Raw genomic sequence first — 21,353 nt, 5'->3', positions numbered from 1 at the left:
ATGTAAATGCTTTACTTGTTATCTACAAGTATTATTATAACGATGAATGTTTTTGTTTTCACTATTCCGTTATCATATTGTTCTATTTCTTTACCACAATTCATATACGATATAATTTCGATTTTTGATTCAAATCTCCATTAAAACATCGTAACTAAAGACAAATATGAATTTTCTTCTAAAACCTCATATTATCCATTGGAAGGATCTCTTGTGAAGAGTATAGATAAAAGTTATTCATTATTGTTTTTCATATACTTAATTGAATTAATTACTTTGAAACGATAAATTGTTTTGGTAATTAGATTTGTCAGAATTCGTAATTGACCAAAATAACGCAACCACTTCAATGAAAGTTTTAAGACTAAAACGATTGAATTGAAGAGTAATCTTCATAAGATTCAACTTTGCTTCTCTAAGTAAAGACTCTTTGAAATGAGTGGGAGCATTCTCTTAAATCGTTAAGAAAAGGATGAGGTTCAAGAAGTAAAGATTATAATGGAATTGATACAAGGTAATGTTAAAAGTAAAGTTGTTGAGAATAGCGATACTAAACCTATCAATCCCGACCAATAAAGTTTCCACTGTCTTAAATGTTGGACACTAGAAAGGAAACTACCCCAAATTATTGAAGAATCAACAAGTTAGTTGTGGGACATCTAATGGGACCTTCTTCTTTAAATGTTTATTTGATTAAACATAAATTTTGCTAGTACTACTTCGTCAATATTAGAAACCAGTGGTGGTTTTCATCATTGTATTCGACACATAAGATGATTAGAATATGACGACTAGCAACAATAATGTCGAGAGATAGAGTAAGTGTATACTCAATCTAGTTTTTGGATTTAAAGTTGTACTTAATTGTGACTATTAAGTGCATAAACTCTAAATAAGAATATAAACTTGTTAAGATACAAAAGAGGTTTCACTTTTGTGACCCTATACACCACGATTTGATTTATGGCTAGCCCATTATCAAGGTGAGTATATTCTAAAGCAAACTAGAATGATATATCATGTAGATGATGTAAGACTCAAATTGCTAACCCAATATCAAACCTAAGATTCTGGAATTATAAACGCAAAGAGTTATCGAGTACTCTTAAAACCATTAGATTGTTAATGGTATATGCGTATCTTGTATTCAAAGCAAGATGTCTCGTGCCTTTTGGTTGAAAAAGAGATCGAGGTTGTAAATCATTGATCCATAATAGGTTGATCATTTTATTTTACCAACGATTTAAGTTGATACTAATGTGTTCACTTAATAAGGTAAATAGAGAAATCTTTGAAGAAATTCAAAGAGTTCAAGGAATCACGATTTAGTCGTGATAGGGGTTATCAAAGTGAAGACTTTGATATAAGCCAAACGAAATGTGATATAGTATCACAGGTTAATCTCTCTTAACACGCATTATGGGATAATATGTGGTTGGATAAGGAATTCAAACGCTATTCGATATGGTTTGGACTTCAATCAAGTTACCTTGAGTTACTTGATCCTTATGGGGAATTTATCATTTTTGTCTAAATTATTTTCCAATAAATCTAAACAAATCATATGAGATATGAAATGGTAATGTACCATGTTTGTAAGCTTACACAAGAAACAAATACTCACTTTTCTCTTTTAATTATCACGAGTACAACAAGTTTGTGGCTCGTGAAGCTGTCTTTCTAAAATACAAGTTTATTTCTAGAAGACAGAGTGGGAGAAATTATTAAAGAGCCACAAATAATGTTATGTCACTATCAACTGGTCTTTCTTGGCTACATGAGACGTTTTGTGAAAGACGTTGTTTCTTCAAAACCTAGGAGGTTAAAATCATCACTCGTTGAAGATGATGAATTAGTGTTACTTTTAGAAAGTAAATAGATTGTAACTTACAAAGAAATCATTTGATTCAAGTTGATTACTTCTAGAAAGTAATGGACACATGACTTACATGAGAATGTTTAAGTCACAACTCAATACAAGGCTTAGAGTCATGAAAATCTGAAATTAAAGGCTTGATTAGTTGCAAACGGTTTTGCACTAATAAAGAGAGATTTAAAATCTTGATTGGTAGCAAAGGGTTTTGCACTAGTTGAAATGCTTAAGTCTATTTGGATCTTCTTAGGGATTGTATTTCATTATAAAATACATAGCGAGTGAATCTAAAACCCACTTCTTCAAAAGAAGGAATGTATTCAATACATGTCATGAGTTTTGTAGATTCTTGCAATCCTAAGATAATGTGAAACTTAAGAGAGGGTCTTAAGTAGGACATCAGTGAGTTGAAATCAATGTTTTGATCATGTTATAAAACTTTTCGCGATAAGTCGAGAAGTTGTGTTTATACATGGAGTTTAGTGGGAGTTACGGAAATTTTAATTAGTCTTATATGTGGATGACATATTGATTAATTAAAAATGATTTAAGACTTTTGGAGTAATATAATACATCTTGAATATCCGATTTTATGGAGATAAATCCACATGATATTAGCGTCAATAATAAGTCTTATGTTGATAAGATTCATGGCTAGTTCAACCAAGTTGAACATATTTTATTGATTCCATTTGCTTCCGCTGTCGGATCAATTAAATGAGTAATGATGTATAACACTTCATATACTTTGAGTAGATTTTCTAGAATCGTTCTAGGCAATAAAGAACAATGAGAGATATTTATAACGGAAATTGAGTACACTTGCAATCATGAGATGTGCAAGAGGATGAGTCCCGCACACTGTGAAAACAGTGGGAGCTATTCTTAGGCTAGAGGACCTATGTCTTGATTGGATCTCGACACGTACTCAGAAAGTTTTGTAATGCAAATGTATACATTACAAAGGAAAACGAGTATGTAATGAGGTTGAGTAAGGTACAAGAAGTTGATAAAACCTACTAACCAAAGCCTTCTCATAGGCTTAACATGATGAGTCATGTCATTTCAATTAAATTGAGATAAACAACTACATTCAAGATCAAACTGGATTATAGAATATGAAGTAGTAATCAGGCATTGATTATTCATATGTGATAATCGCATTTGTCGTTCGAGTTTTACTTTAAAACTCTTTTATTATACTTTGTTACATCCAAACGGGTTGTAGAGACAACATTGAACCCCGTTAAAGTGAACCCGGATTAACATGGTATTCGCCCATAGTCACTTGTATGAGGTGACGTCTCGAAGTGACTAGAGTGTGATGCGATTGATGGCAAATTTAAGTGCCATAGAGTCATGTGAGATGACTAGTCGATCACATACGCAGACTGTTAGGAACACTTTGTCGGGCAGTGACCGCTTATAGAGTTCTGGCAAATTTATATAGCCTGGTCGTGGCGAGAGCTACTATAGTATTCTAATGAGTCGATTCTTTTGACTAAAGACTGTTCGTCTAAGATGGCACAGTTTCAGATTAACTTTGATTTGTGTTACTACGACCTTCGTAAATGGGGTCAAATGGGCATATTTTGGGTTATGATGATTGTTGCTAGTCGAAGGGAATAAGTACGATAGGAGTTGTCCACCCCCTTGTCAGGGTTAAAACAATATCTCAGGGCCACTCGAGGAGTAATGAACTGGAAATGCGTGGCCACGCTCGAAAGGTATCTATGATAGATAAATCCGGTCAATCAGTTATTCTCCAGATCGAGGAAACCACTCTCAATATGATCACTTGCAAGTACGACCCGAAAGACACCTTGCATTGAGTGGGAGATAGTAATAGGACAAGAGAATTGGTGACGCACACTTGTCGAGGACAAGTGGGAGATTGTTGGGAAATGTGTCCTCAACAATAGTGCGATCACATGATTTAAATATCATTATTAAATCTCATATAAAGAATACGTAAGGGATGATTCAATTATATAGTCGACTGATCAACATTAATCAGTAACGATTGGCTTGCTAGAGTTTGACGTTACTGTCGTGGGACGGTGGTGGTCAGTTGATCCCTTAAGGTCACACCTAAAGGATGATACCCTTATCTATAAAGTTGATTAATTGTATGACGATACAAGTTGATCAATTCCTTAAAACTGAACAATTCGATTTGTGAGAGAGAATAAATATCTTATTGTAATAGGATTAAATAAGATTTATTTTAGTAATAAAATGCTTTGTTACTAAAATTATTTATTGTTTGAGAAACAATAGAGATAGGGATGAATGGTTAATTATAATTACAAGATATTGTGAATTATAATTACATGACCCATTTTATTTATGTGATCAAGTATCACTAGTCAAATTATTGGATGCAATTTAATTAATTCATAAAATGATATTTATGTGATAAATATGCATTAAAATTAATTAATAACATGTAGCATACTACATATGACATATTGTGTGACAAATGACAAATTGACAAAAATAAAATGGTAGTCCATTTTATAGAAGTGGGCCTAAATATTGTGGGTGGTAGGCTTTAGTGGGTGATTATTTTATGTGATAAGAATAAATTAATAAAACCTACTCTACCTATTCTTACACACCTATAATATTGAGAAGAGCAAAAGGAAAGAAATGATGCCATTTTGGCACTACCAAAACCGTGACACTCCCTTTGTGTGGAGGGGTTATTGGTTATTATTTTCACTCTTACACATTCATATGATGATAATTCATTCATAAGCTTTTTCTCTCTTCTCCTTCATTTTCTCTAAAACTTGAGAAACTTTGATCCAAATTGTTCAAAGAAATTACTAAAATTATTAATGTAATATATGAGTGTTAGTAATCAATTTTAAGGTAAACTACTAAACTAATATCTAGCTAATATTATTTAGTGGGGATAAGGGATAGTCTTGGGTGCAATCAAGAGGAGAATCTCTACTTTGAGATTTTGAATGTTCATCCAATATTGGAAAGCTCAAGAACTAACAAGAAGGAGATCTTGTTGGTGCCCATTTGATCGAAATTTAATTGATGAGAAATTGATTTTCTTATCTTATCTATTTTAGTTTGCAGGCATAAGATTTGCAATTAATTTTATGACTAAATTAATTAGAACATATATGAATATGTTGTATAATGAGATATAGATTTCTAACAGATTTCATCTATTCGAGACCATAGATCTCATCTATTCGTGTACACTATCTATATAGGTATACAAATCATTCTTTCTTGCGTAGATCTCATATACACAAGTACACAAATTTGCTTTGTGTTCTTTGTGTCTTCATTTTTCTCCCACTCTATCTTTAGATTAAATATACTAGAGATTCAAAGATAGCTTATGAGACACAAATAATGATTTTTTAAAGTATAAGGAGGACTATCTCATAGGTTGACTAATAGTTTTAAATTTGATAAGTGTACTTGGTGATTGACATTCCTTTAAGAGAGTTCATCAACTCAATAATCATTTTATAATTGATCATACACAAGCCTTAAGCTTGTGGACATATAATGAATCCCATCATTATAGTTGTCTATTAGATCACTTTAAGTGGATGATCATATGTTTCTATGTGCAAGCATATATAGACGAATTTTTAGAACAAGAAAAATACGATAAAACGGGCGACTTGGGTTGCAAACCAAGCCACCATAATCCAAAATACAACAATTGTTTAGAAAGGATCAAACATTTTCATGTCGAACACGGAAATCAAAAGGTTCTAAAAATCCGAAACATAAATTAAAATAAGACAATAAAAAGCCAAGCTTCATGGAAGCTACTCCTAGCTTCTTGATGGTTTCTTAAGCTTGCTTTTCCTTTCCCTTGTCCTTGCTTGGTGGAGGCCCTATTTACAATAAAAAGGGGATACATTATCACAACTTTGTATCACAATACCATAGTTGAATTAGAAACATAAAAGAAAGGATAGTAATTTACCTACTGGAGTGATCTTTCCAGCTTTGATGTCACCAAGATACTTGGAACAATTCCTCTTCCAATGTCCAACACCATTACAATAATGGAATTTGTCAAGAGGACCCTTCTTGGTCTTGGAAGTGCTAGCTTCAAAAGTCTTAGCCTTGGTGAAAGTGGGAGCTTGATTCTTACCCTTCTTCCCATTCTTTTTGAACTTCCTCTTGCTCTTGGTGCTTATGTTAAGCACATCCTTAGGTGGGTTAACATTTAACCCCATGTCTCTTTCGACTTGCACAAGTAACTTGTGCAACTCTTCAAGAGACACGTCCTTGTCTTGCATGTTAAAATTCGCCCGGAATTGAACATATGCCTTGACTTTGGATAAGGAGTGTAGAATCCTATCTACAATGAGCTCTTTGGGGATTTCAACCTTTTGAATCTTCAAAGTCTCGACTAACTCCATCAATTTGAGCACGTGAGGGCTAACCTTTTGGCCCTCCTTAAAGTCGAGATCAAAGAATGCCGCGGCGGCCTCATATTGGACGATTCTCGGAGTTTGTGAAAACATTGTCACAAGCTTGGAATAGATTTCATTAGCGGTGCCCATTTTAAAGGCTCTCCTTTGGAGATCCACCTCCATCGCAAAAATCAACACATTTTTCATTACGGCAGACTCCTTGTGGTAAGCCTCATATGCTTCCCTAGTAGCGGCACTCGACCTATCATTAGGTTCGGGTGGAGAGGCCTCAGTGAGGTAACGAAGCTTGTCGTCACCTTGGGCGGCTAAATTGAGTTAGGCATCCCAATCGGAGAAATTTGACCTATTCTTTTCAAGTTTACAACGATCCATGAAGGATCGGAGCCATGAAGTATTAGTGAGAGGTGTGGCGTTGGTATTTGGAGTGGCCATTTGTTATGAGAAATAGATGCGATCTACAAAACGAAATTGAAGGAATAAAACATATGTCGTTTTCTAAATAATAATACTCGTAAAAATTAATTTAAACAAGTTTTATTGCATTTATCTAGTGACCTCTACCCAACTTGATAAATGATTCCACGATCCAAATTCATATTAACTTGGGCACGGTGTGACCGATTCATCCCTTATCAATATAACTCGGTGGATTAACACTTTAATCGATTCTACTTTTAGAACTCTTGGTCGATAAAAAATTACATTAACATTTATCTTTAGCCCAAAACACATCCGACAAGGGCACGGTGTAGCCGATTCATCCCTTATCAATACTTTTGTTGAGTTCAACCCAAATTTCAAATAAATGTGTCCATGATCCAAATCCACATTAACTTGGGCACGGTGTAGCCGATTCATCCCTTATCAACATGAATTCGGTGGATAGACATTTATCACCCACTTCCCCTACGTAACAAGGTTTGTACCCCGGTGTGGCCGAGTGCACTCCCTCACGAAATAAGGTTTTCATGGTTTCTACTTTTTGGTAAGGCTGTGTCTCAATTGATTATTTTAGCGAGAGGTCATGTCAATTTGTTATCTATCACGTTTTAAGTGAACTAAAGCGGTGAACTACGATAATTATAATTGACACGGTCGATAAACTCGATTAAAAGATGATGCATGTTTTAGTTATGGCGATTTAGCAATGCATGCGACATATAAATAAAATGCAAAGCATAAATTAAATCCTAGTATGGCCTTCCTAAAATAGAAAATCTAATAAACTATTACAAATTCGGAAACCAACTCCATTGGTCCCTTGAACTTCGGTTTTGGCACGCATCTCGAGGTAACACCGTCTTTAATGGATCGCCTTCTTGAGTGGCACCGTCTTCAAGGAACTCCGGAATAAATAAATTACATAACAAATTACATAATTTCCTATTATACATTTGTAATTAAAATAAAATAAATCTATTAAATTACAAAACGGTGATACGAGATCACAATAAATTACAACCGAATCGATATTCCCATACATTTCGGGTAATACCAATTAAAAACTAAGGCTATACTAAGTAAAATTACATAATACAAAAATTACATAAAATAAAATTATGACAATCATAAATAAAATTCAGCATTATAATATGTATGAACATGCCCAATTTTATGCTAAATCGCCTTTAAGGAGCCAATATCGTATATTAATCGGTTTTTACGGATTTGCGTGATTCAACCTTTTAAAATCACAATAAATTACATAAAATCATATTTATGTATTAGTTAATTACCCTAACCATCTTAGGACTCAAAATTAGTCTCCACTAACATTTGACAATAATTAACTTATATTTCTTAATATTGTTCATAAAAGGACTTAAAATTACAATAAAAGCCATAAACTTCATATAAATCATAAAAATTTCAAATAAATTTGAAATTTAAAATTTAAACTCATGAACATTCTTGAAAAATACCATGACACTCATAATATTCAAAAACTTAGGTTAAAAATTTCGAAATTCATCGAGGAAAAACAATGTTGCGGTTTATCGGATTTATCAAATAACAACCATAAAAATATGAGAAAAATTATATTTATTAACTTTTTACTTTTAGATCTGAAATATATGATAAAATGCAACATGTGACATTTTTTTCTTAGTCATGAAGTATTTTTTAGCAATTTATACTAATTAAAGTCACTATTTATGTTATTTTTCATCAAAAATTCATAAATCATGCATAAAGACTTCATTATAGCCTATTATTTTACACACATCTTGTAAAATTGCATATGACATCATACTAAATTTCTATGACCAGATTCGAAATATTTCACATATTAACCTATTTTGTCATTTAAATTCGATTTTATCATGAAAAATCCATATTTCGAGCATAATAACTCATAAAATTATGAAAATTTACAGGTCATATAAATATATTATATGTGAAAACATATCCAAAAACCACTAGAAAAAACGAAGTTTAGCTAATTTTAGTCCGAAAATGACATTTTTATCATAAAATCACATTTTAATGCCATTATTATATAAAATGAACAATAAAAATCCATAAATTAACCAAAATATCCTAAATACATTTTAGGACCAGAAAATTTAACATGTATAATTGATTTCGTGATATATCATAATAAACACAAATTTATAAGTTTTATATGTTAATCGTATAACTCGGAAAAACTATAACCGATTTGCATGCAAACAACCTAAGGCTCTGATACCACTTGTTAGAAATTTATTCTCATAATACTCGATATATTCTTATATATTCCATTTAATTTAGTCATAAAATTAATTAGATCTTATGCATGCAAACATAAGTAAATATAGTGAAGAAATCATCATTCTTACATTGGAAATTTCGGATTATTGGGCACAAGTGAGTTCTCCTACTCACTTGTTCTTGAGCTCTCCTAATATGGATAAACAAAGGATTCAAGTATAGAATCCCTCCCAAGGAATAATACCCAAGATAACCTCTTAATAAAATTAATATTATTGATACTAGAACAATATTAATTTTGAATAAAATTGACCCAAAAATATTGTTTTTGGTCTCTTAATTTTCGGTTTAAGAGAAGGGAGAAGAAGAAGTAATTTATCTCTCTAAAACTCTATATTTTAGATGATGTTTGAATGAATAATACACTAAGATGGATATAGTGTATATTAGACAAATTATAGAGAAAAACCCTTGGCTTTTCTCTATGACAAAACAGGGTAGGGTGGGGTGGTGTTGGCAAATGCATGATCAAGTTGCTCTTCACAAAAACAACTAGGTTTGCATGGCTAGCAATTAGGTAAATGATTATGTTTTCCACTTAAAATTAATCAACACAATATTTAGCCTAATACACCCCTTATTTCAGTTCATTTAAGATAAAATGGATTCCATTTTATCTTTGTCAATTTGTCACATGTCACAAGTCATGTAAAATTGTTATGCATTTTTAACATATTAAAAATCAACGCATTAATAAAAATACGTCATGTACAAAATCGACTTTAGTAATTCATAATTACTTGTACCAAAATAACTTACCAATTATAAATCACAACATCTTGTATTTATAATGAATTATTCATTCTAATGCAATTGTTTCCTTAAACAATAATTTCATCTAAGTAATAAAACAATTCAATCACTTAGACCGTATCTCATTTAATCAAATTATAATGAGATACGTAAATATTACTTCCAAAATTGCCCGTTAATTTTAAGTAATTTAATTAACCCATATTCTCATACGATCAATTAAATAATCAATTAAGAGTGTTACCCTTTAGGTATGACCTAAGGGGATCAACTGATCACCACCGTCGCACGACAGTAATGTCAAACTCTAGTCAGCCAATCATTACCGATATGTGTGGACCAGTTGACAGTAAATATTACTTCCCACATGTATTCTTAAAATGAGATTTAAACATGTGATCATCATGATCGACAGTTGTGATCGCATTATTGTCGGAGGACACATATTCCAACACATTTTAGTTGACACCCTACATTCATTAGATTCATTGGTTCAGGTTCCAAAATCGTCGGCTCTGATACCACTTTGTAACACCCCCGCACACCAGGACGCCTTACCAGGGACCATTCCAGTGTATGACGGTGTCACCATCTCGGTTTCCCGAGGAAGTAGATCAAATCAGACAATAAAAGAACAATTATAAAATATTAATGTACCTTATACAATACGACTCAATACAAACTCTTTATACCAAAGATAAAAACTACAACGCTCGTGACACAGCACTTCTAGACTGGTAACGTGATGACTCGATCCCTCCAATCCTAGCAGCCACAATCAACAGTACCTGCTAAGCCAACTGCTCACCATCCCCAAATGGATCACCGCAGATACCACAAAACAACACGGGGTCAGTACGGACTAATCAAATGTATAACAGGTAAACAATGTAACCAGCTGATCATCCTCTAACCCAGTCTCCCAATCTCGCACAGTAACCGACTACACCGAAGTGTGTAGCCCTGCCAGATTACCCATCGCAACAGGTAATACTCACCGCCAGTGGGTGACCGCAGCCCATCCCACCTAGTCCAGCTCATCAATGAGCGACTAACAATCCCTGTCCCTTAATGTGCACATCCCGTCCCATGGCAGGTTCCACGGAGGGCGAATTAGGGTGTGAAGCCACTCCCGCAAGTGACTCCACCACAATCACAACACACACAACACCCCAGCTTTCACCACACCTCCACACCAATATCGTCACAACAACGCCCAAACACCGATGATCAACAGATAACAAAAGATATGAAACAATAACAGTCACAATCAATTAACGGTACTGAGTAGGAAAACCTACCTCATCACAACCATGAGAGACATCTATAACAGCCAAGCAGGACTTCAGTACGCATCCTACAACAATAACCATTCCTATTATACAACTATCCTCAACGAACTACCCAAAAGAAGGACAAGGCAGAAGCTTACCTAACACACGCCTCGACGGCGACACAGACGACAACCACGCACGCCACCCTTCTTAAGTGAATCTTGTCCTTCCCATGGTGAAGGTTTAGCCTATACTCATGAGAGTGTGTAGAAATGGGTGATGTGAGAGGGAGGCAGGCTAGGGTTTGATAAAGAGGAACTGTCGAGAAAATGGGAAATGAAATAAATCTCGCGAACTTGCGTTTTATATTAACGCGTCAACAGCAGCCATACTCGGTCGAGTACCAGAGTACTCGGCCGAGTAGGCTCTACTCGGTCGAGTATTGAAGATACTCGACCGAGTAGCCTCTGCTAGGTCGAGTAAGTTATCCTATAGAATACGTGTTGTAAGTCTGGTCCTTCCCCCATTCCTCCCCAAGGTCGGTCTTGGTCAACAGAGTCAGTCAACAAGGTCCTTAAATATCCTGGGTATTACAACCCCGACCCGCTTGCCCCAGAACTGACCCGACCAACAAACCCGAAACAGATCCGAAACCCGAAATGATACGACCCGACCCGAGGTAACCCGAAATCAATGAGAAACCCGAATTGACTCGACTCGAGCCAGACCCGTTGACCCGTTTTGCCAGGTCAGCCCGTGCCAAAATTCTGTAATTTACTGAGCTAACTTTCCTAGATTTTTCCTCCTGTTTCACCAACTTTCATTTAAGATTCATAGTAGATATACTTTTTTTTTTGGACAATAATGAACTTCATATATTAAATAAACGAGTACATACAATATCAGCCAGTAGCCAAGCTAACTGACCAGTAAACATACATACGAAGGAAACTACGAATTGTGCACAAAGAGTGACGCAATTCGATTGGTACTGGCTTTGTGGAGGCCAGAACAGAAGATAATTTTTTAGACGTAACTTTGAAAGAAACGGAAGGTTGCGAAGCTGAGTGAGCTCTATACATGGTGAGAAGTAGGCCTTTCGTTGATGCTGCAAAAACCGTGGATGCACGCACATGCTAAACAAAAGGAGTGCAAGAGAGCGTATCCGAAGAAGAGACGATGTACCGATCCTGAAGAGATGACATGCAAACAGGAATAAAGTAAGTCACAACAGAGAAAGGCAGAGCACAGTCCAAGGTCGGTATAGAAAGTTTGGAGGCGGCTGCAGAATAGGAAGACAAAAGTACGGCCAGCTGAGAATGAGATACAAGAAGGTAGTCAAACAGATGTAAAATCTGAACCGGATTGACATTGCAATTGTCAAAGACTACAGAGTTGCGAACCGTCCAAATAGCCTTTATAATACAAAGAAATCGAAGTAGGCACTGATCTGCAGTTTATGTGACCCTGTGAAAATATCCAATAAAATCAGCAATCCATCGTTGCAAGCAAACACTAGGGTTAGCTACAGAATTAATGCCAAGAGCCAAAGATAGCCTAACATGTCTAGAAACAGTACAAGAGCGGAAAAGATGATCTAAAGACTCCGAATGTGAGTGACAAAAAACACAGGAAGTACTAACCTGGATGCCTCTAACAGAGAGATTTTCTAAAGAGGGAAGGATATTATGTACTATACGCCAAACAAGTAGAGTGAACTTAGGGGAACAGCGAAGACTCCAAAGAACTTTCCAAGGAAAGGCAGAGTAAAATGAGGGAGAGCAGGAAAAGGATATATGGGACAATAAAAAATCATATCCTGAGCGAACTGTATAGACTCCATCTTCCGTGTATTTCCAGTAGAGGAAATCATCGATATCAATATGAGGAGGTTCCATAGCGAGAATAGCATTGGCACAAGGAGACTGAAACCAACGATAAACAGTGAAAGGATCCCAATTACCAGAAGCAGTGAGCATATTAGAAAGATCAGGCATTGCAGCAGCCGAAGATAATCTCACAGAGGGGGTATTCCCGTTCACCCAAGGGCTTGTAAACAGGTTAACAGAGGAACCATTACCAAGCTTCCATGAAAACCCAGGAGAAAAAGCATTAGCCGCTCGACATAATCCAGCCCATAAAAACGAAGGATGAGAGACTTTTGATTTTGAAGCGGGAATAGGTAGATCCTTCCTGTACTTGGGAGTCATAAATTTTGATAATAAACCAGACGGATGATGATGTATACGCCAGAAATTTTTCGTAAGGGATGTCTGACCTAACAAAGAGACAGATTTCAAACCTAGGCCTCCACTTTCAAGAGGAAGCTGCAGAGAGTCTCGAGAGAGCCAGTGAATAGATCTATGACGAACATCTTTGCGCCACCAAAAATACGCAATCAGAGAGTCAAGCTTCTTACATATTCCAATCGGAAAAGGAATAGAAGTCATCAGAAAACGGATTGAGCCCAAAATAATAGAGTTGATGATAAGAAGCTTACAAGGCTGGCTGAGGTGGAGAGAAGACCAAGCAATAATACAAGTTGTCATTTTATCCACCAAAGGATGAAAAGCTAGAGATTTCTTAGAAGGAAGATCGACCGGGACACCCAAATAATTCCCAAAGCAATCAGATGTTCGCATTTTCAGAATGGATGCCATGTGGGACTTGAAATCAATCGGTGCATTTGGACTGAACTTAATAAAAGACTTATCCAAATTTATCATCTGACCCGACGCAAGCTCAAAGCACCGAAACAAATCCTAAGAGTCTCAAATGAAGATGGATTTGCTTTACAGCAAATAAAAGCATCATCATCGTAAAAAAGATGCGTGATAGGGGGAGCATACCGAGAAATATTGAGGCCATGTAAGGTGCTAGTCTTCTCCGCCGTACGTAACTGGCATGATAAAATTTCCATGCACATGATAAACAAATAAGGTGAAAGTGGATCACCTTGCCTCAGACCACAAGAAGGTCTAAAGGTACTAGAGGGCTTGCCATTGATAACGATATTATAAGTGACAGTTGATATGCATTCCCAAATAATATTTTGCCAGAATATTAGGAAACCGAATTTCTTCATAATCGCAATAAGGAATGGCCAAGAAACACGGTCGAACGCTTTATGCATATCAAGTTTCAGAGCAGCATAAGAAGCCGATCCTTTCTTCGTTTTATTAAGATAATGCATAATCTCTTTAGTAATAAGACAACCGTCTGACATAAGCCGAGAAGGAACAAAAGCTTGCTGAGACTCCGAAACAATTGATGAAATAACAAGCTTGAGTCGATTAGCAAGACATTTGGAAGCCAGACGATAAATAACATTGCAGAGATTGATAGGAGGATACTGAGAGATCAGCTCCGGCTTCTCAACCTTAGGGATAAGAATAATATGGGTATTATTCCATTCTTTCAATATAACACCCGAGTTAAGGAATCGAAGAAGAGCCAAAGTAACCAACTGACCAATCTGGGGCCAAAACATCTGGAAAACTTTTGGGATAATTCCGTCAGGCCCAAGTAATTTGGACTCATCCATACCATTGAGAGCATGTATAATATCAAGTTCGGTAAAAGGAGCAGATAACAGCAAACAGTTTTGGCTTTCTTTTATTGTGGGCAAAACTACCCTTCATTCCTTAAAAGGGTGACCCGTTATTTTTAAGTGATTTGAGTTTTCTTCTGATAGTTTGAAGCCTACTCAAAAGTATCTAATCTAACTCACTTCAATTGCAACAAAACATGATCTTGGTACTTCAATTTTGTGCTCTATAACTCAATTTAGGATCTGGGTTCCTCTCAAAATTACCAAAAAAAGTCTCAACATTTTTATTTCTTGAGGTTTTTGTGGGGTTTAGTTTGCTGTAATGTTTACATAAACAAAATGTTGGCAATTAATGGACTGTTTTTCCTAGTGATTGGGACAACAACATTGATTACATTCATGTTTATGTCACTTGGTGGTGTTGGTAATATGTTTAAGTAACAAAATTATAGTTTTGTAGAGAGAGTTGGACACCAATTAATGTTGGATGGAAAGCCATTTTACATAAATGGGTGGAATTCATATTGGTTAATGGATCATGCTGTTGATGAATTCAATAAGCCAAAAGTTAATGAAATGTTGTTAGCTGGATCTAAAATGGATCCCACTGTTTGTAGAACTTGGGCCTTCAATGATGCTACTTACCATGCTTTGCAGATTTCACCTGGTCAATTTGATGAGCAATCTTCTCAGGTACATTTTTGCATGCTTATCTCGCAATTTGCGCGAGCCCTTGACGCACTGGGGTAATGTTGATGTTGCTGTTGATTAATGTCTTTAATTGGATGTTGTAGGATCAAGAAGTTGGTTATAAGAATCAATTGTGGAGTTGTTAAGTCGGTTAGGAGTTTGTTAGCTGTCAATATTGTAAGTCGGTTAGAAGTTTGTTAGTGTTAATGAGCTGGCAGTTAGTTGTCATTAGTGGCAGTTTGTTATAAATACCAGAAAGCTGTAACAAACAATTCATTCATATAATCAAATATACACATTTCAGTTTACACTTTATATCTCTCTCTACAATCTCTCTCTACTGTTCTATCTAGGGTTCTTCATCATCTTCAAGGTTGAGCTCGGTTCCATTGAAGGTGTTTGTTGAATTGCAGTACTCCATCTTGTGTGCTGCAACATTGGTATCTGCTTTTTACGATCCTGGCGCCCAAAACAAGAACGAAGAAGACAGCCATGGATGAACAAATCAAGGGTTTACAATCTCAATTGGCAGCTCAATCACAGCATACACAGAAATTGGAGACATAAATTTCCCAAATGATGCTGATGATGCAGGGTATTCAGACTACTTTGCAGGAAAGACCACCTCCTTCTACAGAAAGACACCCACATTCTGAAGTCAGCACTCCCAGACCTTTAGGGTATACTCCTAAACTTGAGTTTCCCGTTTTTGATGGTTCCAATTCTTCTATGTGGATTAAGAAATGTGCTCGCTATTTTTCACTTTGTCGTATACATGATGACCTTAAAGTGGATTTGGTTGCATTGAACATGGTAGGGAAGGCTGAGACTTGGGTCATTAGTTATCTTGCTATCAATAAAGGAGTTGTATGGGATGAGTTTATAGTTGACTTGATGGCTAGATTTAGAGATGAAATGAACCATAATGTTGTTGAGAAATTTAATCGCCTGCAACAACTAGGGACTGTTGAGAAGTATGTGGATGAGTTTGAAGCATTAAAAGGGTTGTTATTACAAAAGAATCCAAGATTACCCCCTGATTATTTTTTGGATTGCTTTGTGGGTGTCTTGAAACCAACCTTAAAGTCTTTTGTGAAAGCTTTTAAACCCCAGACTATAGCAGAAGCCATTGAATATGCAAGATTACAGGAAGAAACCATTTTTCGCATCGCAAGGTTTTCGGGTTTGAAACCCTATCGAGTTCTCGCTCTCGAATGCAGAGAGTCATACCCAGAAAACTATTGTCTCTGGTGAAGGTAGTAAATATAACCCTAGAATATATATACCAGCTTCTGTTAGGGCTGAAAATCAGGCTAAGGGGGAGTGTTATTACTGCAATAAACCTTAGGACAGAAATCATAAGTGTCAACTAAAGAAGACCCAATTGTTCACAGTTGAGGTGTTAGGGGAAGAAGAGGATATTGTGGATTCCCTAGTAGATGAAGAAGTTATTCAGGATGACAACATTATAATGGAGCCATGTATTTTAGTTAATTCATTATCTAGAAGTCAAGGGTTTCATACAATGAGAGTGGTGGGAACCCATAGACAGAAGCCCTTACACATACTGGTGGACTCAGGGAGCACACACAACTTCATGGATTTATCTATGGCCAAAAAATTAGGGTGTTCACTTGAGAAAATACCTCCCCAAGCTGTGGCAGTGGCTGATGGGAACCATTTAGCTTGCCAATATGTTTGCAAGAATTTTTCTTGGATGCTTCATGGACATACATTCACCAATGATGTAATGTTGATTCCATTGGGCAACTGTGATATGGTATTGGGCATACAATGGTTAAGCACATTAGGGCCTGTCAAATGGGATTTTAAGAGGTTGGTAATGGAATTCCAGTGGCAGGATGTGTGGGTTAAACTTCAGGGTATACCTGCTCATCAAATTAAGGTGCAGAAAGGGGAACTTTCATAGAAGTGGCTGTTACAAGCTTCTCAACTATGTTTCTTACAACTAGTTACCCCAGAAACTGGTGAATCAATGGAATAGTGTAGTATGACTGTGAGTTCAACTCAGCAACCTCAACCAGGGCAGTCTAGAGCAGGGCTGCAAGAGTTATTGGACAAATACAAGGGGGTTTTTGAGGAACCTAAATCCTTACCACCTTCCAGGGGAGTGTTTGATCATAGAATTCCATTGATTTCAGGAGCCTCCCCAGTGAGTATCCGACCCTACAGATACCCTTTGAAGCAAAGGGATATGATTGAAAAGTTGGTTGGGGAAATGTTGGACAATGGAATAATACAAAACAGTAGCAGTCCTTTTGCTTCTCCTGTAGTGTTGGTTGGTAAGAAGGATGGATCATGGAGGCTATGCATTGATTACAGAGAACTTAATAAGAGGACTCTTAAGGACAAATTTCCAATACCTGTAGTAGATGAGCTCATTGATGAATTGTCTGGGGCAGCTGTGTTTGTGGGATTTATCTGTATGCATCCCTTTAACTTTAAGGATTATAATGAAATTATTGTGATGATAACTAGTCATAAAATAAATTGCATAAACAAAATCGAAGATGAATAAGAAATAACCTTCGGTCCTAGCTAAAAAAGGCCTATGAACAATATCGCAATGATATTCTCCTATCAGTTGCACCCAAGATGATATGAGATATGCCCTTGTTCTTTTGCTAGAATCAATCCCCCAAATTAACTGATTAACTTTAGGTTTTTTTTATGTTTTTCTTTTTGATGAGAGGAGGCTAGGTTAAAGAGAATTAGGGTAGAAAAATAATTATCTACATCTTACCTTATAAAACCGTGTATTAGGTAAAATAGGGTAGATTTTTTCTTCCAAAATCTCGGCCCAAATTTCCAAAATTAAAAGGATTATTTCTCTTTTTTTTCGGTTTTAGCAACAACCACAAATTAGGATAAAATCCTCTTATTTTTGGTTATTCTAAAATTATATATAATGCGTACATTTTATTAATTGTCATACATGTTGTCCCGTTTTAATAAGTCCATACATAACTGATTGTAGTCGATTTATTAAGTCCGCCCGACAACATATATTATAACAATCTCGTGTAAAATATACTTTAACTATAATTAAATATAACCGATTACATTTAATTACGAATTAACATATTAATTCGTCCAAGCTAACATTATATACATTAATTAAATATAATATATTATATTCAATTTTACGAATTGACAGTTAATTCGTCTTAGCTAATATTATTTAATCGGCATTAAATAATCGTCTCATCAACACATTGACTAACTGTTTAGTCATATAAGGCATCAATGTGATTACATTTCCATAATCACATCTCTCAAACACATCCTTTAGGTGTGACTTTTAGGGACCAGTTGATCACCGCCATCTGTATGATAATAACGTCAAACTTTCTAGCAAGCCAACCGTTATTAGGTAATCGTTAATCAACTGATAAAATACGAAGTATACCCTTGTGAACCTATAAGAGATTTATTAATGTTATCACACTAATTTGTGGAGGACACAAGCTCCAACAAACTCCCACTTGTCCTCACAAGTGTATGTGCGATAACCGATTCTCATATCCTAAAATTTCTCCCACTCAATGTAAAACAATTTGCAAAATATGTATTCACAAAGGTCGTATTTTACAAGTGATTTGTATCAAGAGTGGTTTCCCCGACTAGAGAGTAACTTAACTGATAAGTGAATCATCATTCGAGCATGGCCATGCATTTCAGTTACTACTCCTCGAGTGGCCATGAGAAATAACTATACCTGATAAGGGTTGGATATTTTCCTCAACTCGAATCCTGCAGATGTAAGCACAATATGAAATGACCCACAAAAAATCTACTTAGCCTCCAGTTATGGCAGACCGTGAGAAAGAAACCAAAGTCACCCAAAAACTGCCTTAATCTCAAGAGACAGTCGATAGTCAAAAGAATCGACTCTAGGAATACAATGGATGTCCTATCCACGACCTGGCACCAAATGTTGTTAAACATTTAGGACTCCATTACGTTGTCACAAAAATTTGTCCTACGAGGTATCGTTATAATCTCGCATCTGTGATCGATCAGTCAACCGTTTGACTTATGGCTTGTTGAACCCACCATCAATCGACTGCACAATATAATAGCCAGAGTTATCAGCTCATTAAGGCGATTACGGACCAAACAAAATATAATGTAATTCAGTTCACTTTGTGGCGTTGAATGTTGTCAGTACAATCCACATGAAAAACAAAATATTATATTAAAACGATGAAGTTATAAATAGTATATGAAAAACATAATGTATCAAATCCATAATCAACTACAACAACTCAGGAACACGTTTAATTCCCATGGAAATAACGTGCCCTGCATGCTTATCAAAATTCAACGGTTTAGTGAGAGGGTCCTTGATGTTATGATCCGAAGCTATCTTGTCAATCACTATCTCTTCTTGCTCCACGTAATCACGGATCAGGTGAGCTTTCCGATGTACATGTCTAGATTTGTTGCTAGACTTTGGCTCCTTAGCCTGGAAGATGGCACCTCTATTGTCACAATAGATGGTGATCGGGTCATTCGAACTAGGAACTATCGTAAGTCCTTGTAAGAATTGACGCATCCATATCGCTTCCTTAGCTGCTTCCGAAGAGGCATAGTACTCGTATTCAGTAGTAGAATCTGCTACAACACTCTGTTTAGAACTCTTCCAGCTGACCGCAGCACCATTAAGAGTGAAGACGAACCCGAACTGAGATTTTGAGTCATCTCAATCCGTTTGGAAGCTAGCATCTGCGTAACCGATTGCGCATAGCTTAGTATCGCCTCCATAAGTCAATACCCAATACTTAGTCTTCCGTAGGTACTTGAGGATATTTTTAACAACTATCCAGTATGTTTCACCTGGATTATTTTGGTACCGACTCGTCATACTCAATGCATATGCCACGTCTGGACGTGTGCATATCATGGCATACATGATTGATCCTATTGCAGATGCATAAGGAACACGACTCATGCGCTCAATCCCTTCAGGCGTCGTGGGTGACTGAGACTTGCTCAAATGCATCCCAGACGTCATTGGAAGGTTCCCCTTCTTGGAGTTGGTCATGCTGAACCTCTCAAGAATCTTATCCAAATAAGACTCCTGACTAAGTGATAACGTTCGTTGTGATCTATCTCGGTAGATACGGATTTCCAAAATGCGTTGTGCCTCACCCAGATCTTTCATCTGGAAATGGTTCTTCAACCATTCTTTAACCGAAGATAGGAGAGGAATGTCATTCCCAATCAAGAGTATGTCATTGACATACAATATCAAGAAAACAATCTTGCTCCCACTCGACTTGATATACAAGCATGGTTCCTCGACCGATCGAGTGAAACCATACTCTTTTATCACCTGGTCGAAACGATGATTCCAACTCCGAGAAGCTTGCTTAAGTCCATAAATGGAACGCTTAAGCTTGCATACTTTATTAGGATGTTCAGGATCTATGAAACCTTCGGGTTGCACCATGTACAACTCTTCCTCCAAATAACCGTTTAAGAAGGCGGTTTTCACATCCATTTGCCAAATTTCATAGTCATGAAATGCGGCAATCGCTAAGATTATCCGAATGGAACATAGCATGACTACAGGTGCAAAAATCTCATCGTAATACAATCCGTGCACTTGAGTGAAACCTTTTGCCACTAGTCGTGCCTTATAGGTATCTGGTTGCGCGTCTACAGAACGCTTTATTTTGTAAAGCCATTTGCACTGTAGAGGTTTTACCTTATTAGGTAAATCAACAAGATCCCATACGTCATTCTCATACATGGAGTCCATCTCGAATTGCATGGCTTCGAGCCATAGCTTTGAGTCGGAACAGGCCATAACACCTTTATAGGTAGCGGGTTCATTACTCTCTAGGAGCAAAACGTCATTCTCCTCGACCATAACAATGTATCTGTCCGGAGGATTAGAGACTCTACCCGACCTCCTAGGTTCCTCAGGAATACTAACCATATCATCAGTTGGAGAAACTACTTCCTCCATCTGTTCCTCAGTTGTTGGTCCTGGAATCTCCAAC

General features: G+C 36.4%; 1 protein-coding gene across 1 annotated transcript in view; it reads right to left on the bottom strand.

The window, feature by feature from the left end:
- LOC141632198 (uncharacterized) overlaps nt 1-14,625 on the bottom strand; it is a 58,807-nt gene extending 44,182 nt beyond the window's left edge. The window contains exons 1-4 of the mRNA XM_074444764.1: nt 13,931-14,625; nt 12,725-13,772; nt 12,508-12,606; nt 12,267-12,394 (exon numbers count right to left, since the gene is read on the bottom strand). Of these exons, the coding sequence (XP_074300865.1) occupies nt 12,267-12,394; nt 12,508-12,606; nt 12,725-13,772; nt 13,931-14,625 (1,970 nt within the window). The remainder of the gene's footprint in view (nt 1-12,266; nt 12,395-12,507; nt 12,607-12,724; nt 13,773-13,930) is intronic.
- Nucleotides 14,626-21,353: the final 6,728 nt, after the last annotated feature.

Source organism: Silene latifolia, chromosome Y (genome assembly GCF_048544455.1).
Source record: "Silene latifolia isolate original U9 population chromosome Y, ASM4854445v1, whole genome shotgun sequence".
Classification (NCBI taxonomy): Eukaryota; Viridiplantae; Streptophyta; class Magnoliopsida; order Caryophyllales; family Caryophyllaceae; genus Silene; species Silene latifolia.
Note: the sequence above shows the minus strand (reverse complement) of the source record. Positions and strands in the feature narration are given on the sequence as shown.